This window comes from Pleurodeles waltl, chromosome 3_2, assembly GCF_031143425.1.
Source record: "Pleurodeles waltl isolate 20211129_DDA chromosome 3_2, aPleWal1.hap1.20221129, whole genome shotgun sequence".
Taxonomy (NCBI): domain Eukaryota; kingdom Metazoa; phylum Chordata; class Amphibia; order Caudata; family Salamandridae; genus Pleurodeles; species Pleurodeles waltl.
This window is the reverse complement of record NC_090441.1, coordinates 183,391,434-183,419,181: the sequence shown is the minus strand read 5'-3', so window position 1 is coordinate 183,419,181 and position 27,748 is coordinate 183,391,434. Positions and strand designations below refer to the sequence as shown.

Below are 27,748 nucleotides of genomic sequence, written 5' to 3'. Positions count from 1 at the left end.
TGGCTTACTGGTAGAAACTTACACAGTCACAGCGACCATAGGTACTGGTGCCAATCGACATAATGGCAGCAGACCTGTACAAAACCGTGCCCAAGCCATCCCCACTGGCTCACGCCAACATCAGAGTTTTTACATATGGACAAGTTTAACCCTTGCCCATGCTAGGTAGCTTCAAGACCCATATCTCACATAGAGACTCCCAGGTTGACACAACAGTTTACATCACAAAAGAAGGGTCAAGGCATGCTCCTCAGTAGCCGCACAGCAGATGGATTGCATTCCACCTGCGATCGAAAGTGGAGGAGGAGTTGGACAAAGTTGATAAAGCAGGAATTATAGAGAGTGTTGATGGCCTCTCCCCGTGGGTGTGACTGATCAGTGTGACAAAATAACCAAAGCAACCCAGAGAGGTCTGGAGCTGTGTTTACATGACCCTACCTAATGTTGCAATCTGCAGGGAGTGGTACCTTACCCCCACCATAGATGATCTCATCCAAAAGCTGACTGGCACCTGCTGGTTCTCCAAGGTAGACTTACAGTGAGTCGAGGTACATCATGGCTTTCTCGACGCACGTGGGGCTCTGACGGTACAGCCACCTCAACTTTGAAATCTCTATGCAATGGAAGTCTTTCAAAATACCATATGGAGATGCTGGCTAGCCTCCCAGGGGTTGTCAACGCCAGTAATGACATTCTCATATGTGCTAGGCCCATCAAGGAAGACCACAACTAGCTCTGAGGGCTACTGCCCAGAATCTAGGAATCAGGACTCAACCTGCATTGGGATAAATGCCAATTTATAAAGAAAATAATTTGATTTTACAGAAACACTTTCTTGGCTGATGGAGTGTCCCCTAACAGAAAAAAAGTGAGGGACTTTAAGGAAGCCCTGGTCCCATCCCATATGTAGAGCTGAGAAGTGTCCTGGGTGACTACTGTGGCTGTTTCAACCCGGATTTAACCAAGTTTATGCAGCTGCTGCAAGACCTCACAAAAGCCACGAGCAACTGAATATGGGGCGATGATCAGGCCAAGGCATTTCAAACAACAAATGATGCGCTGTGGGCTGACACTGTCCTAGTATATTTTCAACAAGCAAAGCCTACGACCCTTGCAGTCAATGGCATTCCGCAGGAGCTTGTAACGTTCTCACCCAGCAACAATTGAATGCATGTCGGAACAACGCATGCTAAAACAACGCATGCCTGAACAACGAGGTCGGAACAACAACCGCGTTGTTACCACTAATGCCTTTACCACGAATGCCTTAACAATGAATTTTCGTTGTAAAGGCATTCCTGTTAAAGGCATTAGTGATTGGCATGCATGGTTTCAGCATGCGTCCCCCCTGGCCCCCCACCCTCACCCCTAAAAATTACCGTAACCCCCCCACCCCCACCCCCTCCCCTAAAACCACGCCAACCCCCCACCCTTGCCCCTAAAGCTACCCCAACCCCCCACCTCGTCCCTAAAATTACTGCGACCCCCACCCTGCCCCTAAAACCTAAAACCACCCCACCCCACCCCTAAAACAACCCCAACCCCCACCCCATCCCTAAAACCTAAACTACCCCAACCCCGCCCCTAAAACCTAAAACCACCCCCCCAAAACTACCCTGAGCCCCCCACCCGCCCCTCAAACCTAAAACCCCCTCAAACCCCCACCCCGCCCCTACAATTACCTGACCCCTAACCCACCCCTAAAACCTAAAACTACCCCAACCCCCACCCCTAAAACAACCCCAACCCCCACCCCATTCCTAAAACCTAAACTACCCCAACCCCCACCGCTAAAACCTAAAACCACCCCAACCCCTTCCCCTAAAACTACCCCAAGCCCCCCACCCTGCCCCTAAAACCTAAAAACCCCAACCCGCCCCTAAAATTACACACCCCCAACCCACCTCTAAAACCTAAAAGCACCACAACCCCCACCCCAAAACAACCTCAACCCCCACCCCATCCCTAAAACCTAAACTACCCCAACCCCCGCCCCTAAAACCTAAAACCATCCCAACACCCCTGCCCCTAAAACTACCCCACGCCCCCACCCCGCCCCTAAAACCCCCCATGCCCCCACCCCGCCCCTAAAATTACCTGACCCCCCCAACCCACCCCTAAAACCTAAAACCACCCCTAAAATTACTGCAACCCCTCACCCTGCCCCTAAAACCTAAAACCATCCCAACCCCCACCCCTAAAACCTAAACCACCCCAATCCCCCACCACACCCCTAAAAACGTAAACCACCCGACCCCCACCCCCAAATACTAAAAATAACCGACCCCCCACCCTGCCCCTAAAACTAAAAATGCCCTGACTCCCACCCCTTAAACTAAAATTACCTGACCCCCAACTCACCCCTAAAACCTAAAACCACCCCAACCCCACCCCTAAAATTACTGCAACCCCTTACCCTGCCCCTAAAACCACCCCAACCTCCACCCCTAAAACCTAAACCACCCCAATCCCCCACCACACCCCTAAAAACCTAAACCGCCTGACCCCCCACCCCTAAAACTAAAAATACCTTGACCCCTACCCCTCCCCTAAAACTAAAAATACCCTTCCCCTCCCTCCCCCGCCCCTAAACCTAAACCGCCCCGACGTCCCCTCCTCTAAAACAAAAAATACCTCGACCCCCCACCCGCCCCTAAAACTAAAAATACCCTGACCCTCCCTCCCCCGCCCCTAAAACTAAACTGCCCCTAAAACAAAAAATAACCTGACCCCCCTCCCCTAAACCACCCTGACCCCCAAAACTAAAAATACCCTAACCCACCACCCCCGCCCCTAAAAATACCTGACCCTCCAGCCCCTAAAACAGCCCCACTTACCTGACTGATTGCGTCGTCCTCCTCAGCCGACTCCCTTCTTCTGTGCCTTAACCACGCATGTGCGTGGTTCAGCACATGTGTTGTTAAGGCACCAAACAACGAAGTCGTGGTTAACGAAAGCGTTGTTCCGCTTTCGTTGGCCACGACTTCGTTGTTACGGAGTCGTGGTTAGGGCTGTTTCCCGCAACAATCATGGAGAGAGTGCCCCTCCCCCACCCGGCTTACGCCAGTAGATCTCTAAGTCCCACATAACAGAAGTTCTCCCAAATAAAAAAGGAGGCCATCAACATCCACAGGTGTGTTGGCACCCCCACCTCTACGCCTACGGGAACCCATTTGTGATGAGCACTGATCATAAGCTGTTAGTCCTGCTTTTCCGAAGCACATCTTCCAAGCCGTTACCTCGCTTAGAAAAATGTATGCTACAGCTCCAAGATTATGTAAAATACAGGCCCAGAGTGAATAGTCTAAAAGAGTATCTCTCCTGTCACCCACAAGATGCAACATAGAAGGAGGAGGCAGACGCAGAAAACACAGAAGAGTGCATAATATATGTGGAAAAAAAGGTCTGGATCATTGCTCATAACCATCAAAGTAATCCACCGAACCACGGGCAGTGATGAATGCTTGCAGTTAGCCCTTGCTGCGGTATAGCCAGAAAAGTGGGACAGTCTTGAACAGCACATAGGACAGGGAACCAAACAGGATTCTGAACACCCTGCAAAAGGTGTTCCAAGGGCTTGTGACTTGTGCTGAAGAGTGCCTAACGAGAGGTCCTCGCGTAGTTATATCCTCCATCCTCACCGAGCTGGTGGTGTAACTGGCTCATTTATGCCATCAAGGAGTGGGGAAAACAAAAAGTCACCTCCAGAACAAAGTATAGTTTCTGCTCATGGATGAGCTGGTCAAGACAACAGTAGGTTCATGTAATGGTGCCAAGTAGCTGGACCACCAGATTCACTGGCTCCTGTGATTACAGAGCCAGGCCCTGGGCAACCATGGGTGTATGCCAGTCTTGATTTTTGCTGCCTCCTTGATGAGAGGAATACCCTGGTCCTAATAGAAGACACAAAGGGGGTCATTATAACCTCAGCGGTCTTTTAAAAAGACCGCTGAGGCTGCGGGAGCCAGAATACCGCCATTGCCGGCGGTATTCCTGGCTCCCTATTATTACTTTTCCGCTGGGCCAGCGGACGGTAACAGTGTTACCGTCCGCTGGCCCAGCGGAAAAGTCACATCAACATTGCTGCCGGCTCGTAATAGAGCCGGCGGCAATGCTGAAGTGCAGCGGGTGCAGTAGCACCCGTCGCGCATTTCACTGCCCGAAATTCGGGCAGTGAAATGCGCGACGGGGCTATGCCTGGGGGCCCCTGCACTGCCCATGCCAAGTGCATGGGCAGTGCAGGGGCCCCCAGGGGCACCCCAAGTCCCCTTACCGCCAGCCTTTCCATGGCGGTGTTTACCGCCACGGACAGGCTGGCGGTCGGGGACTCATAATCCCCAGGCCAGCTAGTGGAGGGGCCGGCAGTTTGGCCGTGGCTACTGCGCCACGTTCATAATAGCTGGCGGAACACCGCCAGCCTGTTGGCGGTGTTACTGCCAACTTACCGCCGGCAGCCAGGGTCGTAATGACCCCCAAAGTACCCAGAGGTGAAAATTGTGACTTCTCAAACTGCCAGTGAGACATTACCAAAACTTGAGAAAATGATGGCCACCCATGGGCTCCTCAGGGAACGATGGATTGACAATGGCCCTCCCTTCCATGGGTGACAATTTGCAACATATCTACAGGGGTGGAACACCAAGCACAAGAAGGTGACCCCAGCATGGCCCAAAGCAAAAGGAGAGGCTGAGAGGTTTGTGCAAACGCTCAACAAAATGGTCCACATTGCCCATGCTTGCCAGCAACCCCTGGAGTGGGCCATAGATGCATTCCTAAAGGGAAATACCCTCACTCCACCATTGGGCAGGTTCTAGGTCAAGCCATCATTGGACAGGTGATCGCTGACACTATCCCCCCTTCATCCACAGTGGCACCTGTCTCCCATCAATGATCATCAGATGCTGTAGAAGAGGATCGCAACTAATCAATGGCTGAGTGATTGCAGGGGGGCCAGGAAGTTGGGCATTCATCCAGGTGACCAATTGTTCATCCAGAACAGGTACACTGGAAGCAAGTTTCCGCTTTGATTTGAATGAGACCCATGGGTTGCAGCAGTTCAGTGACCAAGCACCATGGTTGTAACCAACAGGACGGAGAATTAATTACCTGGAATGTGTAATTCTTCGAAATTGCCAGAGAGCGCCCTGGTACTGATCAAGAGGACTGAGAGATCAGTGACGGAAACCGAGAGGATCCCGCCTCCCACACAACACCAAGGGATGGACAGTTCAAATTCTTAGCAAAGAGTTAGAACTTTTGTCTGATTCTGGGTCTCCATGAACCATCATTACTAAAGAACATTTTTAGAAGAGTTTAATGATGCTATAAAACTAAGTGATTTAAGAGAAATGGATATTGTCTCCCAGAGTTCTGATCATTCAGATATTGATTTGGTACGGTACAGTACGGTGAGGTCCACATAACTTTCAAAGAAAGAACAGCATGTATCAAGCTATATGTGGCAGAAAAGGGAGTCAATGTATCGGGGTGGAGAGATCAATGGAAATTGGGCATTATACTTAATCTATGCAGTAAGGAACCTGTTCTTGTGGTTGATGAATAGGTCAATGAGGCTAAAGTTGTGTCTCAGTTTCCAGAAGTTTTCTCTGAGCATTTTAGTAAGTTGGAAGGTTAAACTCATTCAATTAAACTCAAACATGGAGTGCAACCAGTCAAACAAAAGTTAAGAAATATGCCTATAAATGAGAGAGATGAACTTAAAAGTGTGTTGGACAAACTGTTGAGTGGTGATGATATTGAACAAGTAGCGTCTTCTGAATATGTGTCTCCCATAGTTTTGGCACTTAAGGTGGATAAATCTTTGAGACTGTGTATTGACTTTAGAGCACTAAATGCCAACATTGCTGTTAATTGTCATCCTCTATCAAATGTTAACAAGGTAGTGAGTATGTTGGAAGGTGCTAGTATTTTTTCCACACTCAACTTAATGTCAGCACATCATCAAATAAATTAACTGAAGACTCTAAGAGTGTACTTGCATTTATCACACCGCAAGGTTTATTTCAATTTAAGAGGATGCCGTTTGGCCTTGTGTCAGCAGCATCCATGTTTCACAGAGTAATGCTGTACACTTTCGGGAAATAGGAAGTGCTTGTTAAGTGTTTTCGGGATGACATCCTCATTTTCTCCCAGAACACACATGAACATTTGGACCATTTAAAGATGGTGTGTGGCATGTAGGAAAAACATGGTCTGACTTTGAAGGAAAGTAAGAACAGATTATTCCAGTAAACAGTGGAATATTTGGGACAAACGTTGTCTAAAGCCTATAGTATTTGCACAACCCAGCAAAAAAAGTAACTTCTCTTTATTGTTAAGTGTTGGCACCTTGATAATTGCATCAACCAAAGATTCTTTTGGTACAACACCTTCAGCCACCAGCTGCCACCTTCCTATGGGGACCTAGTAAGGAGTTCCAACCACCAGGACTGTGCCTTCAAGAGGGCCACCCCTTATATATATCTTTATGCCCTTTTCACAGGGTCCTCATGGCCTCAAAGCCACTTGAGTTCTCCCTGCCACTTCCTGTGAGATCCCTTCCACTGTCTTGCACCTTCCCTTGGTTGTTTGTCATCTACTGCTATTGAAGCTGGTATAAAGCCTTACTCTGGTACCATCTTCTGGCTGTGCTTGGATAGATAAGTGTCTGCAAGGCCTTCCAAAATGACTGCTGTGAAATCCTGGGAGTTCTTCCACCATGCCACCGTCAATGATACTGTGCCACAGCCTTCTACCCTCCTTCCTCCCAATGCTTTACACTCAACTGCAGGGTCGGTGTTGGGATGCAGCTGAGCTTTTGTGGCTCACATTAAAGTCTTCTCCTAGCTAAACCACACTCCCCATTTAGTCTTGTTTTGATTATTAAAACTAATAAAAATGTTTAGGTTCAACAAACTAAAACCAAAAAATCAACTGAGAGCCTCCTCTGCACAATTGCAATTATACATAGGTTGGAGCCATGTTTTTGCACAAGTGAGATCATTTGCCACAAGTTTTATTAAAATTCCTATGGTAAAACAAATCCAACCCACTCCCTAGAAAATAGTGATGAATCTTATCCGATTTCGACAATTGTTACATGTCTTTTGTGCTCACCAGTGCACCACTTATGACAACATATTCAGAAACAATGTCCTGGACAGTGAGTAAAAGGGCAACCTGCCTGCATAATTATTTATAACTTTTTCCAGTTTTCACTTTCATTACCTGGTGAATACACTTCTCAGTCCACTACTTCCCAGGTTCCCAATGCCCCCATGGTGCTCATGAGGGAGAGGGATTGGTTGCTTACTGGGAGCTCCTGCTTTCCATTCTCGCGCTTGTGACTGTGGCAATCTTGATAAGCCACTGTCTCTCTTCATTCCTCCACTTTCTCTTGCACTGTCAGCCTATGCTCCTGTTCCCCTCTCCCTGACACCTCTCCACCCTTGCCTGTAGATCTAAGCAGCAATGCCCTCTCTCCTGCATCCATCCTTAGCCCTTAAACCACTCCCATAGCCTTGATCTGTGTTATGTCCTTCTCTCTCTCTCTCTCTCTCGCTCTCTCTCTAAATATATATATATATAGCATTTGAGTATAACTAACTGTTTGCCCGGTACCCTAAACTAACACTGAGGGAAAAATAGTTTCCCTGGGGGGTCGGAATTAGTTTGTGGGAGCAAAGAAATAAGAGTTGAGGATGCAGGTTGTACTCAATGATTGCATCAGCTCCCCAACGCCATGCATTGGTGTTGTGAAATGACAGGGTGATGTGTTGTGTAATCAGCATGCACATATGTCCCACAATTTGGTAGGTGAGTGGGCCAGGTGCAGTGTGCATCCCAGAGGCAAGGCTGGAACCCACTCACCTATCAAACTTGGTAAGCCACAGGCTTGACAGTAAATAGGGTTGTTTGGACTAGAGAGAGTTGTTCTCTTCTCAGTTGGAGGTCCTACAAAGGGTAGATGGTTACTCAAGATTGATGGACCGGCATGTGAAAAGGGTAAGGTAGAGGTTAAAGACAGTATATAGGGAGTGTAAAGCTACATACTGATATAGTGGATGTTCCTGATGGCCAACATCCTCACTCCTCTTTGAATCCACTTCAAACACATTCAAGTAGTATCCTTTTTACTATGCCCGGGTATCTAGGCACACTTCCTTGGTTATTATCAATATCTGCAAAAAATAATATTAATCCTACCAATCATGTTAAAAAATAGATTATCTTGGGGCGTGGCTAAGATGGCGGCCGGAGCGGACGTTTAGTTTGAGCTCCGCTCGCGGCCCACCACTGATCCGGATATTCCTCCGTACCTGAGACCGCCTGGACGGTCGTCTCGATGGAGCAGAGCCCCCGGGAGTCGCCGCCGACCACTGGTGTCGCTCTCGAAGTGCAGCGAGACCGGTGAGAGAAGTGCAGAGCCCGCGCCGGGCTTGCGCGCCAGACGGGAGCGGAGCGGCCTTTCTGCCTCACTGGAGACCGCGGGGCCCGATGGCAGGAGGAGAAATGGGCATCTGGATGCTGTGCACCCAGAGTTGAAGAAGCGTGGCTGGGCGGCGACGGGGGCAGGTCTGGGCCCCTGCGAGACTCGTGGGGACTGGAGGTGGTCCTCGCGCTATGAGGAACGCGAAAGCAAGAGCGGCAGGATCGCCTGACCGCAAAGGGAAGCAGCGGAGCGGCTGGGCGGCCTCATCAAGGGAGCGCCCCGCTGGTGCCCACCCCTGACATAAATCGCACAAAGTGACGGCAAACACCAGGAAACAAATTTAAAAAGAAAAAAAAGCAAAAGAATTGAGGCTGTCACCAGGAGAAACCAGCAAAGCAATTAAGACCAACTGAGGAGAAACAGGGCAAACAAGGACACCCCCAAGTAAGTCAAAGGCGACCTTTTCTGTGATGACAAAGGGGGATTGAGATTTCTCCTCTCTCCCCTACTTGCTCAAACTATAGCTCCCTGAACACGGGCCCACCAAAAGAGATCCGGGCCTTACCCCTGCCTCAACCCTGCACCTCAATCAAATACTGGCGTTAAGGAGTGGGGGATGCAACAACGCCAGCTATAGAATGGGCGGTTAACCCCGGGTGGCACAGTGAGGCGAAGAGATGCCAAATAAACTGCAAATTGAAATAAGGGCTTGTAACTCTAAAACATGACAAGTATAACAGTCCCCCCGACCACTAATAATGCAGGAATAATCGCCTCTAATCTCTCCAGGGGGGCTACAGCACCAAGGACTAGTACATGAGGACACCCAGCGGGGCGAGAAAGGAGTAGAAAACAGGCACTGCAGGAACGAATAGAGACAAGAGCGCCAGAAGGGGGCCCTACGCCTCGACGTGCAGCTTGGGCGGACCGCGGCAAACGACGAGATCCGGGCAGCTGACGACCTACCTGGCGGAAGACACGGATACGCCGTGGGCAATCATGGTTAAACCAAAGCCACTGAGGGCCCACACAATCACAGAGTCTGGGACCCCTCCCGCAGAGGGAACTGGGACCTCAAGTCGGCGGTCTACATAGGATGTCCGAAACCTTGGCCACTCAGCGCAATTCGATAAGGTGCTGCAGGCGATACTGGACACTACGGCCTCATTGGAAGGGAAAATAGACTCTGTGGTAATGGAGGTTAATCTCCTCTGTGAGGATCACCGAAAACTGACGGGCAGAGTCACCATCGCTGAATCGACGCTTGAAACGACCCAACCTGCAATATCTGAAATGCAAGCTCAAATCAGACGAATAAAATCTGAAATGACGCTCCTACAACGCAGAGCTGAGGATGCCAAGGGCCGATCACGCAGGAACAATGTGGGTGTCCCGGAACGAGCGGAGCTCCCCAATGCTGAACTTTTCCTGGAACGATGGCTAAAGGACACAGTGTTAACCAAGAACGTATCACCGATGCTGGTAGTGGAGCGGGCCCACCGGGTCCCCGCTGATCGCAAGATTCCTAAACTACAGAGACAGAGATCAGGTGCTCCAAAGCTTCCGGACTCAGTGTCCTATCCGCTTGAGAACATAGAGGTAACAGCATATCCAGACTACACAGTGGAAGTTCAGCGCAAGCGTGCCATCTTCACTAAAGTGAAACAGGTGCCCCGAGACAAGAACATCACTTACTCCCTCTTGTTCCTGGCCCGATTAAGAGTGATAGATGGAGACAGAACTCTCTTTTTCCCGTCGGCGGAGAATGCATGGACATGGTTGCATGCCAAGGGCCTAGTGGACCCAGTGGAAGAGCCTGATGGTAATACGGAATGGCCGGAACAACGTCCCGGATGGAAGAAAAAAATAAACACCGGGTTCAAAACACGCCCATCAAAGCTACAAGCAGCGGACGCACAGGCACAAGCCCTAAAAGAGGCAAATAGGTTTGCGACCACGCAAGCACTGTCCAGAAATGAGAATGGGGACACAGACTCAAATTCTTCACAAGGCCACCTAAGCCCTCCCTCGTCACCACTTATAGCCAGCCCTGCCCTGACGCCATGCACGGCTGATGACATATGGAACAAAATATGTGGACTTGGAAACACTGGAACTTTGAGCCCTCAGAGACAAAAATGAACATCACAAGACATAAACGGCCCTGACAAACTAGCGCTGAGATGGAAACCTAAGAACAATGATCCGGATGTGCTATGCCCCCTCTGGCTGTGAGGGTGCCAGACCAGGACCTGGAAAAGGAAACCGGATCAACTATCACACTGGGGGGCCAAGCGTGGACGAGATTATTTATGTGGGCTACGAGCAATCGCCAACCAAGATTCTCACCGTCCATGCCTCCGTGCCCATATGGGCTACCGAATGGACCTTGACTGGAGTAACGTATTTGTTGGCACTGGTTGTGCTACACAGTTTATTGCTGTTTTGGTTATTGTAAGTTTTGTCACACCCTTACACCTTTCTCTACATGCGCCATATATTCCATACCTGGGGGGGTGGTCATGGGAAAGGGCCTCGGGCTGTTTTTTTTTTTGACTGACGGAGGAATGTCACGACGCAAAGTAAATTTAATACCATGGTTATATATAATATTTTAACTTGGAATGTGAGAGGGATGGCTAACACTTCCAATTGCAGCAGAATATACAATCACCTTAAGCGCCATGCAATACACATAGCAATACTGTCCACCTATGCAGCTCTATCATGGGATCCGTCAATACCCAGCATTTGGGGCGGAGATTTCAAATGCGTTCCAGACGTAATCATAGATAGATCCCACCCCCGCTTGAGGGCGCTCAAAGTAGAAGACTCTCCCAAGCGCTGCGAACTTGGCTGTTAGAAAGGAGACTCCACGATGTTTGGAGGAGCTTACACCCCACAGACATGGAATAATCCTTCTTCTCCCCAGTGCACCAACTCCACACCCGGATAGATTTACTATTATGCTCCAGTGAACTTACCCAACTCATGGACAAGGCAACATACCTAGCTAAAACCATATCGGACCACAGCCCAATAGTTACTGCAATGCGATGGGGCAGGATGGTGGCACGCATCCCTACCTGCCGCCTGCAGCCTTCCCTACTACGGGATCCCCCCTTCCGAGCTGAGTTAGCAGAGGGAATAGAATCATACTTCAAAATAAACACGAAATCGGCATCATCGAGAGCAGTTGAGTGGGACAGACACAAGGTGGTAATAAGTGGTGGTAATAAGTGGTTTATGTATGTCGGCGTCTGGCGGAGTTCGACGCATGCTGATCACGGAGCTACATAGTGTTGAGGGGAGGTTACGGGAGGTAGAAAGGAGGGTGGAGAGAGGTGGGGGAGACATGAAAGAAGTGACTGAATTTAAAGCACAATGGACCGAGACCGATGCGCGCTTGAGGAAATTTGACTACCAACACTATGCTCCAAGAATGCATGCCGAGGGGGACCGATCCAGCAGATTATTGTCCTGGCTGGTGAAAGGTGAACAACAACACTCCACCATAAACGCCATTAGTCTAGATGAGGGAAGCGTAGTCAACACACAGCAGGAGATCAATGAGGCCTTTAGACAATACTATGCCACTCTGTACAAAGCAGGCCCCCCCGCCCGAGGAACAGATGAGGGAATTCCTCCTGACATCCCAACTAACTCGCTTGACGGAAGCACAATTATTAGATTTGGAGAAACCAATAGCAATGGACGAGATCCAGCAAGCCCTGAAACAAATGGCCCACAATAAAGCCCCTGGTGGAGACGGTCTCCCGGCAGAGTATTATCAAATTTTCTCAACACAGATGCCAAAACCATACCTAGAAATGCTTCAAGAGGCATATGAAAAGGGTGCCTGCTAGAATCACAACGGGAAGCGATCATTGTGGTCCTCCACAAAAAAGGACGTGACCCTTTAGATGTTCGGTCCTATCGTCCCCTATCTCTGCTGAACTCTGACTGCATATGGTTAGGGAAGGTGTTAGCAAACCATCTCCTCCCACTGATGCCGACGCTAATTCACCCAGATCAATCGGATTTAATTCCCGGCCGCAGTACTTACACTAATATCAGGTGCATCTTAAGATTAATAGTTGAGACCCCGGAATTAGACCATTCACGAACGGCGGTTTCACTAGATGTAGATAAAGCATTTGACACACTGGGTTGGGCATACTCAATGGAATGCCTTGATGCAATGCCTATATTGGAAAGACGGAGACTGGGGGCGAAGACATATAATTAGGCGTCCACAATGTCAAGTAGTAAATATTGACGGGCCGGCGGGCGGAAAAATTGGACCACGGATGTAATAGATACATCCTAAAAAAGACTATTTACAGTCCAGAACCATTTTTTTGAAAAAACCTGAAGGGTAAACATACTATATGTAAATACAGCTACTCCCAATCATTATATTTATGGTGATTTGTTCTTATACAGTGTGTGACTACAGGGTGGTGCTCCCACCCGGCTTTGATGAAAGCGAGTGTTAATGAAACTCAGTAAGTGCACACATACACACGCCTTCTATTTCTGTCTATGGACCTGGGTATATGTATATATATTTATGATAATTAATCAACACGGGTGGATTAGGTTTAGTTTTATTTCTTCCACAAGGTATTGAGATAATAACCATGGGATCTTTATGTTTAATAACTATTTTTCCTACACATAAAGGTGAAGGTCTGGGAATAATTTACATTACTAGATACCATATCTCACAGAATTTTGGGTATCATGCCTATTTCTTCCCACAGATAACTGAGTGTGCTGACAAACAAAAGTGTACCTAGCTGCACGAATCAGTGAACCTCCTGATTAAAGGACAGGGACAGGACGAAGGTCCTGACGAAGGCCGCATGACCCAAGTTGGCATTTTGAATAGGCCTAAACATGTTGACCCTCTACAGAGATTGGGGTGTACAGGTAACTAATTCCTGAAAACACCACCAATAACATTTTTTATCCTGTCCAGGCTGCACTAGAATAAAATAGGATAAGTGGTAAGCCTGAGTCAGTATTATGTCTCTTTCTGTTGTCCGTCTTTGGTCCCTGTGCCATGATTGTTTGTCTTGTCTAATGTGCTTTTATGTTCCCCCACCCTTACTGCTCCACTCCGAAGGGGATTTATATCTCAGAGTGTGATAGCAGGGCCCTATCATGAAGCATGCCACAAATTGTGGGTGAGGGCCATTTTTTCAAAATATTGATGTTTGAACTAGTCTGGTTTTTACACCAGACATCATTCCTTGTCCTCTTTGTGAGAATATACTTGATGGAAGCCCTAAAATACATGGGTTTCGGAAACACATTCATACGATGGGTAGCAACGCTGTATGCAGACCCGAAAGCAAGAGTGAAGATAGGCAGGATTATATCAGAGGGGTTCACGATCGGCAGAGGCACCAGACAAGGTTGCACCCTGTCGCCACTCCTGTTTGCATTGGCAATTGAACCGATTGCGGCTCGGTTACGATTTGAGGCTCCGCACAGGGGTATTCTTGATGGGAGTGGACACAAAATCATCTCCCTATATGTGGATGACGCCTTAATATACTTACGCAACCGATCTGAATCCTTACCAGACATTCTACAATTACTAGATACATTTGGAGACATATCAGGCCTATGAGTAAATTGGCCAAAATCATGTCTGTTCCTGATGCAACAGATCCCGAACCCCCAGAGAGAAACTTCTCCTGCACATAATTTACAGTGGTTTTACACCATCTTCAAATATTGGGGGGTGCAAATATACCACGATGAACTGGACCTCAGAGAGGGGAATTTAGAACGGACGATTAGATCTATAAGAGGCTCGATGCCCTTCTGGTGTTCACTTCCACTCTCACCCTTGGGGAGAGTAGCAATAGCTAAAATGATCATATTACCTCGGATCTCATACTATTTGTCGGCCTTTCACTAAAGCTCCCCAAGAATTACTTTACGCCTTTATCCAGCCTGCTGACGGATTTGATATGGAGCGGGGGACGCCGCCGAGTGGCTCTAGCCAAGACTTATATGCCACTGGAAAAGGGGGGGTTGGGTGTGCCGCAGTTTGAATTATACTACGCAGCGGCACAAATACACTGGATCATGGACTGGATGTGCAATCCAAACGGCTCAGAGGGACAAATGGTGCACACCCTATTGGGACATACAGACGTATTCAGGTGGCTCATCGGCTGAGAAAATCCACCGCCCACAGTAATATTCTGATGGGAGTGGCGGAATGGGTGTGGCCCCGATACGTGATGTTGAAAGGACAGACAACACCGTACTCACCCAAGATCCCATTGCTCGCCACCCCTGGTACAAATAAAATAAAAGGGCAGTTTAAATTACCTGCCTGGGTAGACAAGGGTGTGCAAACCATTGGAGAAATATTTGGGGAGGGACACTTCCAACCATATGAGACACTGGCAAGCACGTTCGATCTAGGCAGGGGCAAATTTCTCACACACGGGGCACTGCAACAGGTAGTGCGCAATACACGGCAATAGAGAGCCACACGGTGCTCCATGAATTATTGCTGGGCACGGGCGTGCAATCGGATATATCTTGGATATATAAGATACTACAGGATTACCCAGAGGAGATACAGCCACAGGCTAAAATCAGGTGGGAGACTGCCCTGCTCTCACCATTATCCACGCAAACTGGGAGCACAGCGCTCGCAACCACACGAGAAGTATCGCGAAATGCCCATTTCTGATACACTCAATTCCATTACCTACACCAGACATACCTTACCCCAGCTAGGATAAAGTGCATGTTCCCACAATCAACCCCAGATTGCCTGAGATGCGGGTCCCCGGAAGCTGACTTTCTACATATGACATGGAGTTGCCCACTGGTACTCCGCATATGGCAGGACGTAATGGCGCAGACGGCTAACTGGTCGGGGCTTACCCTTATTCCTACTCCGGAATACTGCCTATTGGGGGTGCGCCCACATCGAGGAAAAGACAGACAGAAACATTGCTGCGTCAACTTAGCGTTTGTTTTACTCAACCGGTTAATAGCGATACAATGGAAATCGCCCAACGCACCCGATATACACCAATGGTCATCAGAGATGTTGCATTGAGCCAGGGCAGAAGCACAAACAATACACACAATGCACGATAGCAGGATGGAAATCAAGGGGGCGGACATATGGGATTCTCTCATAGAACAGCTGGAACAAAAAGATGACATTGGGCCTCCCTGAGCTAATACTATTATATTAGCATACATTTATACAATTCACCTTCCTTTTATTTCCGGGGTGTCCTGGCGATAGGTAGCCCGCTTCCCTCCTCCTCCGCGCCCCTGCCTCCCTCCGGGCACCTGCCCCCATGGCACTTCCCCCACACACTATGGGATATGTGTCAAGCCCACTGACACACGATAATTCTTCCAAATGGTGCCTCACTGTTAATCTTTTTTCTTTTCTCTTCTATTATTTTTGAATGTTGATCGAGAGATCTGCTACGGTATCAAGTAGACAGAAGAGATATCCTAGATGTACGATGAATCAACACAATAATTTGATGTTATAATTAACGCATTGTAAAGTACTTGACAAAATTAATAAACAGATTTAAAAAAAAAAAAGATTATCTTCTTAATTCCTTTGTAGGGATAAAATATTGTTTTATTGTAGGGTCGTCATACCAGAGTAATCTTGCATAATTTCTGAGTTTTGTTTTTCACTTGTCACATTGAATGCCTTACACTATGCCATTAGGCCACGTCAAATAACTGAGATGTTGTTTGGGTAAAAATCCTATTGCGTGAGCACGGAAACAACATAAATTAACAGAACGTGAGATTTGTGTTACATGTGATTTTGCACCTTTTTTTTAGCACAAAATGCATTGTTGCATCCAAAATGGACGTGAGGGTGCATTTTACATTGAACAAGCATTGGCAAAGCCAATAGGTTTGGCCTATGCAAGAGATATTGGCTTTGCCATTATGTTTTAGCCATGTGGCTGCTGTTCAGCATGGCTAAAAGTTAGTGGAGTGAAGGAGAGTGGTGTGGAGTGTAGTAAAGTGGAGCACAGTGGAGTGTTATGGAGTGTTTAGAGTGGCGTAGGGTGGAGTTGAGTGGTGTGGAGTGAAGTGAAATGTTGTGGAGGGATTAGAGTGTCATAGGAAGGAAGTCCATAGAGTGGTGTAGAGTTGATTATAGTGTCAGAGAGGAGTAGAGTGTTGTAGAATGGAGTGGCATAGAGTGCATGGAGTGGTGTAGAGCAGAGTGGAGTGGTGTGGAGGATGCTGCATAGAGTGGAGTAGAGTGTTGTAGAGTGGTATAGAGTGAAGTAGATTGTCGTACAGTGGAGTGGCACAGAGTGGAGTAAGGTAGGAGAGTGGAATGTCATAGACTGGAGTAGAGTGTTGTAGACTTAAGTGGCACAGAGTAGAGTGTCAGAGTGGAGTGGTGTAGAGTGAAGTGGTGTAAAGTGGAGTGGTGTAAAGTGGAGTAGAGTAGAATGAGTAGAAGGGAGTAGTATGTTGTAGGATACAGTGGAGTAAAGTGGCATGAAGAGGCATAGAGTGGAGTAGTGTTGTAGAGTAGTGGCTTTCAACCTGTGATCCGGGGAGCCCTGGAGGTTCCACAATGCCAATTCAATGTGATCCGCGAGTGCTTAGAAAATGTAATAATAATAGATGAATAAAGGATATATAAATTAAACAAAGCAAATTGTAAATCTAAACATTTTAATGTTCTATAAATGTGAAGGAATTTGAAATTGGAGGCTCAAAATTAAGTTGTTGTCCTCAGTTTGATTCGTGGGAGCAGTGCAAGTGCATCCAACAGAATGCAGTATGGACGACTCGTGGCCTCAGTGAATTTAGAAAAGGTCCAACCTTCCCATCAAAATTTAGATTTATTCAATACTTGTTTCTGAATTAAATAAATAATTAAATATTTTGTATATTTGTTTGAAAAATGTGTGTTTTTGTATTTTCTGTGTATTTTTTTGCGGTTCAGATCATAGAAAATGTTTAGGCTGGGGTCTCTTGCTTCAATTAATGAATCAGTGGGGATCCCCAGATTCCAATAGTGATTCGAATAGGGTCCTTGGATTCCAGTAATTCATAAGTGAGGGTCCACAAGAGTCAAAAGGGTGAGAACCACTGGCCTAAAACAAATAGCAAAAAGAATGCAAGCAAACATGAGTTACAGACCACAGAGACAATGGTAAGCAATGGGTGAAATACATTCCAAGGAGAGCTTTCCAAATGTCCCAAGATGTCATAAGAAAACTAGACAGCTGTGCAGTGCTGTCTGGCAGGTTTCAACCTAAAAATAGTGTAAAATGCCAGACCAGAGTTTTGTGCAATATTGCCTAAAGTTTTGGCCATGTTTCATAATATCCTTTGCAGATATTACTCAAATTTCAGAATTTGACAATGTCAGTACATGTAAAGGAAGGAAACTTCAAACCACTCAAAAGTTTGATACATAGCTGTTACACCCAGATGTGGTCCTGGAGCACACCTATTGGATATGAACTGGGAAGCCTGAGTGCTCGCCTTTGCTGTGCTCTACATTTGGAACTTAGACAATCTGGGTAACCAGCAGCATGGGGAGCTGCATCAGGAAATAGAAACTGAAATGTACTTGAAGGTCTTTGAACAGCACCTTTGCTATTACAATGCTATCTCCTTAATGAGGAAACAGGTCAAAGAAGTGTTTCTGCTCACGGAATAGAAGGTTCCATCCTCGTCTGGCTATTTTGCTAACAGTGACAAATGTCACGTATAGACCTGGCATAAGGCCTTGTGTGTCATTTTGTGACAGTAGTCGACCTACCGATTCAAGTCTGCTTTCATGGTCATTACTGTGGAGATGACACCACATGGGAGTCACAAATATATGAGGTAAAAGGTAGAAACTAGCCCTGGCATTATGTCCAAGTGAGATTGTGTGTTTGTGTTTGTAGAGTCTGAAAAGACATACCCATTCCCAGAGCTGATGCTCAAGTAGTCGGTCTCCATTTGGCGGTCAGTGAACTGGACGCAGGTCAGCGTGTTGAACTCCTGTAATGCTGCCCGGATCAGAGCCTTCTGGCTATCGCCTAGGTGGGGTGGGACAAAAGGGATTGCAAGCAGAGTTAGAATGGGAGGAGAATGATACTGATGCTTGTGGTTCTACATGAGTAATACCTAGAGGTCACAAAAACAAAGATAACAGGTGCAGTAACTACCCTAAGAGTCGTTGGTGCCACATCAGTCTATGAAAAAATCAGACAAATGTTGGGTGGTAGTTAGCGTCGCCAGAGATTGATTCCACCCAAGTTGCAATGGTCTTCAAAGTCACTAGGTATCTACTCCTCCGAATATTAGCAGCCAATATTGTGCATGTTTTCCCCATCTCCTGATAGTGCAAAGACACCTTAACCAGTTTTTGGAAGGAGCAAGGGTGTCCCATCAAGAGCAACCAATACCCAATGTATCGAGGAGACTCTCTGCCCCTCTGAGCTTACACTCTAGGTGATGATCACATCTGAGATCCACTGTTTGAAAGAGAACCCATATCTCTAGGAGGCAGCAGAGTGAATGAGGATGATCTCTAGTGGTGTTAGTGGTGTAAAGAAGACCTCATATCTCTATCAACCTGCAAGGTGAATGAGGACCCCCTCTAGTAGCTGGTGCGGAGAATGAACACTTCCTTCTTCTATCACTCTGGCCTTTTCTTTAAGTACTTCTGCATGCTCTTGTCTGGGAGAACCCCTAGCTCCCATCAGCCTGTATTGTCTGGGAGAACCTCTCCCTCCCATCAGTTTGAATTATGAGAGAGAACACCTAACTTCCTTCCCCTAACTGCCTTTCTTGAGAAGGAGAATCCCAAACTACCACCAGGAGGTATTGAGAAGATATTGAGAAGGAGAACCCCTAAGTTCCATCAGCCAGTCTAGTAAAAAAACTTACATTGGCCCACACTGTGAATGAGCACTACCAGGCTGTATTATGAAGTAGACCCCCCTACATCCCATCAGCCTGTGTTGTGAAGGAGAGTCCCTAACTCCCATTAGCATGTACCGTGAAGCAGAATATTAGCCCGTATTGTGAAGGAGAAAGTCTAAATACTATCAGTCTGTATTGTGAAGGAAACCCCCTAAGTCCCACCAGCCTTTATTATGAAGGAGAGCCCCCATGTCCTATCAGCCTGCACCATGAAGGAGAAGTATCAGCCTATATTGTGAAGGAGAGTCCCCTATGTCCCATCAGCCTTTATTGTGGAGAGCTGTTAGTCCCATCAGCCAGTCCAGTAAAGAACGTAACATGCAGCTGAGATAATATAGTAACCCACTCAGTTATTACACTCATCAAGCAGTATTTGCAGTAAGAGTACTTGATCCGGACATCACCAAGCATAAGACCTTCCTCCCAATCAGTCAGTTTTATGTGAGGGCTTTACAAATCACAGTGATAAGAAGAAAGCCCCACATGCCACCACAGGCATACACTCCCTAAACATGATATGGTTAAGGGGCTTATCCCCTTCCACCAGGCCAGTGGTGCCCAGTCATAAAGCATAGTGCTCTAATTGCCTAGTATATGGAAGAACAATACATATATCTTACTAAATTCAGGATCTAGAACGAAGGGCACAGTGACGGTCCCACTGCTGGAGCTTGGCCAGATGCATTGGTTACACCTCAAAGCGCTGCGGGTAAACTGCATCCTTATGTCCCCCTGGAGCAAAGTGATTTCACTTCCTGAAAAAATAAGAAATGAGGGCTTGAGAAGGGTATTGTCGCTTGCAAGAGGTAACACCTGGCTTTGTAAAGCACTCTAGCTGAACACACTGATATTCTGAAGATTACGGGACAGCATTCTTTATCAAACAGCAGAAAGACACATTACATTCTGGTTGATCTTGTCTCAACGAATAATCAACTCATTGAAAGTAGTTGCGTCTATGATAGTAGGTTAGTGATTAGTCATGCAGTCTCCATTCAACTACCCAAATGAGCCACGCAATGCAGTTGCATCCGAGGTAGGCACATGCAGGCCAAAATCTTGCCAGGTTTTCAGGATCAGCTCCTGATTGGCAAGCAATTGAATCAAATATACGCACAAATGATTAAGGTCGCTGCTCATTTTTGGTTTTTGATAAAACTCTTTGTCCATCTTTCCCTTCACTTGGGCAGATCATCAGTACACACTAAGGTGTAATTTTTTTCTATTCAAGAGGCTATTGAAGCTCTTTAAATAACTGGCACCAAACAACTTTAGAGTGTTTTCTTCCCCTATTTAACAGGCAATGCAAGAGATAGGAAACCCTCTTTAAACACTAGGACAGTGAGCTGCTTTTGAGGCAGGAACAGCTGTATTGTAAGCTCCCCCAGTGTTAAAGAAGCAGAATATAATGTTCTTCTAAGTACATGCTTCATTTACTGCTGCAAAGATGTATAATGCTACTGATAAGTGGGTGGGGCACTGGGCTCCTGGAAAATGACAGGAATTTTCTTCACAATTTCCTGTAAAATATATTTTGCCAGTATATTTGTAAAATTGTATTATAAAATGAATGAATGTCCGTTTTAAAAAATGGCACAGAATTACCTCAGGCCTGATGTATAAAACCTTTTTACAGTTGCAAACAGTGATTTTGGTTGTTTGGGACAGTAAAATTGTTTTCTAATATGTACCAATCATATTTTAGTAGTTTGTAAATTTATTCATGTCACAATGGTCTTTGACAACAACAGGTCGCCATTCCTGTAAGATCATCCAATCAGAGTAAGTCACAATTTGTGACCTACCTCATTAATAGACACAAGGTAGTAGGTCGGACTGCAACCCACTCCAAACAGGAATTTTGCAAACTAACCTGTTATTCTATAGGTCAAATCTCAAAATTCCACACTAGCCTTGTAGTGAACAAAGTACGGTGCATGGTATTTAAATGTGGCACATGTAGAAAGTTAATCTTACCGCTCCCTGTAGTGACAAGGCCGTAAAAGCCATTTCCATTGTGATAGGCCTAGCTGTCCAATGTAGAAAACCAGAGTGCATAATAAAATAATAATACTGCATCTTGGGGATGGGACCAGCTAGAAAAAATATTTTAAAATTATTTTTTATAGTTCATTATTAGTCAAATTCAATGATGAAGTTGGATTTTCTAATAAATATTCAGGAAAAATAACCGTTACAAAGTTTTTACTGTCTGAAGATCCTGGAGGCTAATTTGCATTAGTTCTCCAACTTCTCCTAGCAAGTGATTAGCCTTTAATAGGTGTGACAAAGGTGTGAAATAACTTCCAGGAGAAAAAAATAGGTTGACCTGAATGGGCAGAGATGACTCCTCCGAGTTGAGCATAATGTACAGGGTGTGCAGTGGCCCATAGAATACTCCCCATACATACAGCCAGCGCTTAGAGCCCATGTTTAGTGTGGCCAAAGGCTTTCACCACTTTGAAAATGCCCTGACAAATTACATTAGTTAGGAAAGGGAAGTAGGTTACCCCCAAGCATGTGAAGCACATCCAGGCATCAATTTCAGAACACTTTAGGACCCGTGGAAGGTCAGAAGAGGACATGACCTACAGTCAGTGACCTGAAAGGTGCCCTGAAGGACTGGACCTGCTTCCTCTTGTGCCCAGGACAAAGAAGTAGACTCCAAGGGTCATTTGTCTGACTTCCTGTGTAGCTACAGGGAGACAACAAGCTGCAAGAGGCCTTTTCCTACAAGTACAAAGCTGACCAGTGGCAAATGGACCTGGACTGGACCCTGTTTTAAAACTTCCTTGCTTTGGTTTCTCTTACTGTATGTTTGTCATTTTGGTGTCATTGTGTTTATTAGATTGTACACTGTTTTTCAAATTTGGTTAGAAAAGTTTATTGTTTTGCATTTTGACCTTATTACTGTTGTGGCACTTCATACATACTTTACATATTGTCCTACTTTAATCCTTTCTGCTCTGTGCCATGGCTACCAGGGGCTTGAGCTCAGGTTAGTTTAGTTACTTTAAATGTTCATCCTCACAAGGGTTGTGGTTATTCTTTGAGGTGGATAGTCTCCCACCCCAAATAATAATCCAATTTCTTACACCCATGGTTTGGCATTTGTATTATTTCGTCCTGACATGCCCTTGAGAGTCCTGGCAGTTTGGGTGCAGGTTTTGTCATTGTGAAGTGTAGGAAAGTACCATCTTGCCTGGCATGTTACCCCCATATTTCACTGTATATATGTTGTTTTAGTTGTATGTGTCACTGGGACCCTGCCAGCCAGGGCCCCAGTGCTCATAAGTGTGCCCTGTATGTGTTACCTGTGTTATGACTAACTGTCTCACTGAGGCTCTGCTATCCAGAACCTCAGTGGTTATGCTCTCTCATTTCTTACCAAATTGTCACTAACAGGCTAGTGACCAATTTCACCAATTTACATTGGCATACTGGAACACCCTTATAATTCCCTAGTATATGGTACTGAGGTACCCAGGGTATTGAGGTTCCAGGAGATCCCTATGGGCTGCAGCATTTCTTGTGCCACCCATAGGGAGATCTGGCAATTCTTACACAGGCCTTCCTTTGCAGCCTGAGTGAAATAACGTCCACGTTATTTCACAGCCATTTACCACTGCACTTAAGTAACTTATAAGTCACCTATATGTTTAACCTTTACCTGGTAAAGGTTGGGTGCTAAGTTACTTAGTGTGTGGGCACCCTGGCACTAGCCAAGGTGCTCCCACATTTTTCAGGGCAAATTCCCCGGACTTTGTGAGTGCGGGGACACCATTACACGTGTGCACTATACATATGTCACGACATATGTATAGCGTCACAATGGTAACTCCGAACATGGCCATGTAACATGTCTAAGATCATGGAATTGTCACCCCAATGCCATTCTGGCATTGGGGAGACAATTCCATGATCCCCCGAGTCTCTAGCTCAGACCCGGGTACTGCCAAACTACCTTTCCCGGGGTTTCACTGCAGCTGCTGCTGCTGCCAGCCCTCAGACAGGTTTCTGCCCTCCTGGGGTCCAACCAGGCTTGGCCCAGGAAGGCAGAACAAAGGACTTCCTCAGAGAGAGGGTGTTACACCCTCTCCCTTTGGAAAAAGGTGTTAGGGCTGGGGAGGAGTAGCCTCCCCCAGCCTCTGGAAATGCTTTGATGGGCACAGATGGTGCCCACCTCTGCATAAGCCAGTCTGCACCGGTTCAGGGATCCCTCAGCCCTGCTCTGGCGCGAAACTGGACAAAGGAAAGGGGAGTGACCACTCCCCTGACCTGCACCTCCCCTGGGAGGTGCCCAGAGCTCCTCCAGTGTGCTCCAGACCTCTGCCATCTTGGAAACAGAGGTGCTGCTGGCACACTGGACTGCTCTGAGTGGCCATTGCCAGCAGGTGATGTCAGAGACTCCTTCTGATAGGCTCCTTCAGGTGTTGCTAGCCTATCCTCTCTCCTAAGTAGCCAAACCTCCTTTTCTGGCTATTTAGGGTCTCTGCTTTGGGGAATTCCTTAGATAACGAATGCAAGAGCTCATCAGAGTTCCTCTGCATCTCTCTCTTCACCTTCTGCCAAGGAATCGACTGCTGACTGCGCTAGAAGCCTGCAAAACTGCAACAAAGTAGCAAAGATGACTACTGTGACCTTGTAACGCTGATCCTGCCGCCTTCTCGACTGTTTTCCTGGTGGTGCATGCTGTGGGGGTAGTCTGCCTCCTCTCTGCACTAGAAGCTCCGAAGAAATCTCCCGTGGGTCGACGGAATCTTCCCCCTGCAACCGCAGGCACCAAAGAACTGCATCACCGGTCCTCTGGGTCTCCTCTCAGCACGACGAGCGAGGTCCCTGAACTCAGCAAGTCTGTCCAAGTGACTCCCACGTCCAAGTTTGGTGGAGGTAAGTCCTTGCCTCCCCACGCTAGACTGCATTGCTGGGAACCGCATGTTTTGCAGCTACTCTGGCTCCTGTGCACTCTTCCAGGATTTCCTTTGTGCACAGCCAAGCCTGGGTCCCCGGCACTCTAACCTGCAGTGCACGACCTCCTGAGTTGTCCTCCGGCGTCGTGGGACCCTCTTTCGTGACTTCGGGTGAGCTCCGGTTCACTCCACTTTGTAGTGCCTGTTCCGGCACTTCTGCAGGTGCTGCTTGCTTCTGAGTGGGCTCTTTGTCTTGCTGGACACCCCCTCTGTCTCCTCACGCAATTGGCGACATCCTGGTCCCTCCTGGGCCACAGCAGCATCCAAAAACCCTAACTGCGACCCTTGCAGCTAGCAAGGCTTGTTTGTGGTCTTTCTGCACGGAAACACCTCTGCACGACTCTTCACGATGTGGGACATCCATCCTCCAAAGGGGAAGTTTCTAGCCCTTCTCGTTCTTGCAGAATCCACAGCTTCTACCATCCGGTGGCAGCTTCTTTGCACCCACAGCTGGCATTTCCTGGGCATCTGCCCACTCCCGACTTGATCGTGACTCTTGGACTTGGTCCCCTTGTTCCACAGGTACTCTTGTCAGGAAATCCATCGTTGTTGCATTGCTGGTGTTGGTCTTCCTTGCAGAATTCCCCTATCACGACTTCTGTGTTCTTTGGGGAACTTAGGTGCACTTTGCACCTACTTTTCAGGGTCTTGGGGTGGGCTATTTTTCTAACCCTCACTGTTTTCTTACAGTCCCAGCGACCCTCTACAAGGTCACATAGGTTTGTGGTCCATTCGTGGTTCGCATTCCACTTCTATAGTATATGGTTTGTGTTGCCCCTATCCCTATGTGCCCCCATTGCATTCTATTGTGACTATACATTGTTTGCACTGTTTTCTATAGCTATTACTGCATATTTTGGTATTGTGTACATATATCTTGTGTATATTTGCTATCCTCATACTGAGGGTACTCACTGAGATACTTTGGCATATTGTCATAAAAATAAAGTACCTTTATTTTTAGTATATCTGTGTATTGTGTTTTCTTATGATACTGTGCATGTGACACTAGTGGTACAGTAGGAGCTTCACTCGTCTCCTAGTTCAGCCTAAGCTGCTCTGCTAAGCTACCTTTTCTATCAGCCTAAGCTGCTAGACACCCCTCTACACTAATAAGGGATACCTGGGCCTGGTGCAAGGTGTAAGTTCCCCTTGGTACCCACTACAAGCCAGTCCAGCTTCCTACATTGGTTGTGCAGCGGTGGGATAAGTACTTGCAACTACTTACCACTTTGTCATATTGTACTTTTCATAAGAGAAAAATATACAAAACAAGTTCAGTGTATGTACAGCTAACCAAAAAGTTTTGCTTTTCTTCTCTTATTCTTCTTGCTAAGTGCTGAAAAGTACCTCTAAACTTTCAAAAAGTTCTTAAAAAGTTTTAAAAGTTTTCTTTTTCTGTCCTTTAAAAAGTTCTGAAAACTTTTTCTTTCTTTTTCTGTCCCTTAAACCTTTTCTATAATGTCTGGTACAGGCCAAACTGTTGATCAGACCAAACTTGCTTATGATCACCTTAGCTGGAAAGGAGCAAGGAGTCTCTGCATTGAAAGAGGTTTAGGGGTAGGGAAGAATCCCTCAAGAGAACTGTTAGTTAATATGCTCATTGAACAGGATAAGACCTTAGTTGGCACATCTGTTGAGAAATTAGCTGATGGTTCACACTCTGACTCTGGGGCACCCCCAGTAAGAGAGCTAGAAGGGAACCTTCCCAGCCTGCCCCCTAGCAAGCCGCCTAGCATGGCTGGTACTAATGTGACTTCACATCACAGTAAGAGTGTTACTTCTCATCACAGTAGGAGTGTTACTTCTGTAGGCCAGAATGTTAGAGTGCCATCTTTTAGGAACAAGTCTCCCTCTGTTCATTCACACCATTCTTCTGTGTCAAGGCATGCCCAACCCATCCACCCTGATGACAGAGTGTTAGAAAGGGAGCTCAATAGATTGAGAGTGGAAGAGTCCAGGCTGAAGCTTAAAAAGCAACAGCTGGATCTAGACAGGGAAGCATTTGACTTAGAAAAAGAAAGGCAGAGGTTGGGGTTAGGACCCCATGGTGGCAGCAGCAGTATTCCAAATAGTCATCCTGCAAAAGAGCATGATTCTAGGAATCTGCACAAGATAGTTCCCCCTTTCAAGGAGGGGGGTGACATTAACAAGTGGTTTGCTGCACTTGAGAGGGCCTGTGTTGTACAGGAGGTCCCTCAAAGGCAGTGGGCTGCTATCCTATGGCTATCTTTCAGTGGAAAGGGTAGGGATAGGCTCCTTACTGTTAAGGAAAGTGATGCCAATAATTTTACAGTTCTTAAGAATGCACTCCTTGATGGTTATGGCTTAACCACTGAACAGTACAGGATGAAGTTCAGAGAAACCAAAAAGGAGTCTTCACAAGACTGGGTAGACTTTGTTGACCATTCAGTGAAGGCCTTGGAGGGGTGGTTACATGGCAGTAAAGTTTCTGACTATGAAAGCCTGTATAACTTAATCCTGAGAGAGCATATTCTTAATAATTGTGTGTCTGATTTGTTACACCAGTACCTGGTAGACTCTGATCTGACCTCTCCCCAAGAATTGGGAAAGAAGGCCGACAAATGGGTCAGAACAAGGGTGAACAGAAAAGTTCATACAGGGGGTGACAAGGATGGCAAGAAGAAGGATGGTAAGTCTTCTGACAAGGGTGGGAACAAATCTAAAAATGAGTCTTTATCATGCCCACAAAAACACTCTGGTGGGGTGGTGGGCCCAAATCCTCTTCAAATCAAAACAAAGAAAAGAAACCATGGCGCTATTTATGTAAATTAAAAGGCCATTGGACAACAGATCCCAGTTGTCCAAAGAAAAGCACCAAGCCTCCTACCACTACAACCCCTGCTGCTACACCTAGTGCCCCTAGTAATAGCAGTGGTGGTGGGAGCAAACCTACTAATAGCCAATCCAAGGGAGTAGCTGGGCTCACTTTTGGTAATTGAGTTGGGGTTGGTCTTGTTAGGGAGACCACAGAGGCTGTGTTAGTCTCTGAGGGGGCCATTGATTTGGCCACCTTGGTTGCTTGTCCCCTTAATATGGATAAGTACAAGCAACTACCCCTAATAAATGGTGTTGAGGTTCAGGCCTACAGGGACACAGGTGCCAGTGTTACAATGGTAATAGAGAAACTGGTCCACCCTGAACAACACCTACTTGGTCACCAGTACCGAGTGACTGATGCTCATAACAACACTCTTAGCCACCCCATGGCTGTTGTGAATCTCAACTGGGGGGGGTTACTGGTCCAAAGAAAGTTGTGGTTGCCTCAGATTTACCTGTAGACTGTCTACCAAGGAACGATTTAGAGACATCAGCTTGGGCAGAAGTGGAGTTGGAGGCTCATGCAGCAATGCTG

At 46.8% G+C, this 27,748-nt stretch overlaps 1 protein-coding gene across 1 annotated transcript in view; it reads right to left on the bottom strand.

Moving 5' to 3' along the window:
- The window catches only part of LOC138286360 (embryonic protein UVS.2-like), a 159,326-nt gene that overhangs the window by 70,937 nt on the left and 60,641 nt on the right, over positions 1-27,748 (bottom strand). Inside the window, exons 5-6 of the mRNA XM_069226519.1 lie at positions 20,023-20,157; positions 18,396-18,513 (exon numbers count right to left, since the gene is read on the bottom strand). Coding sequence (XP_069082620.1) covers positions 18,396-18,513; positions 20,023-20,157 — 253 coding nt within the window. The remainder of the gene's footprint in view (positions 1-18,395; positions 18,514-20,022; positions 20,158-27,748) is intronic.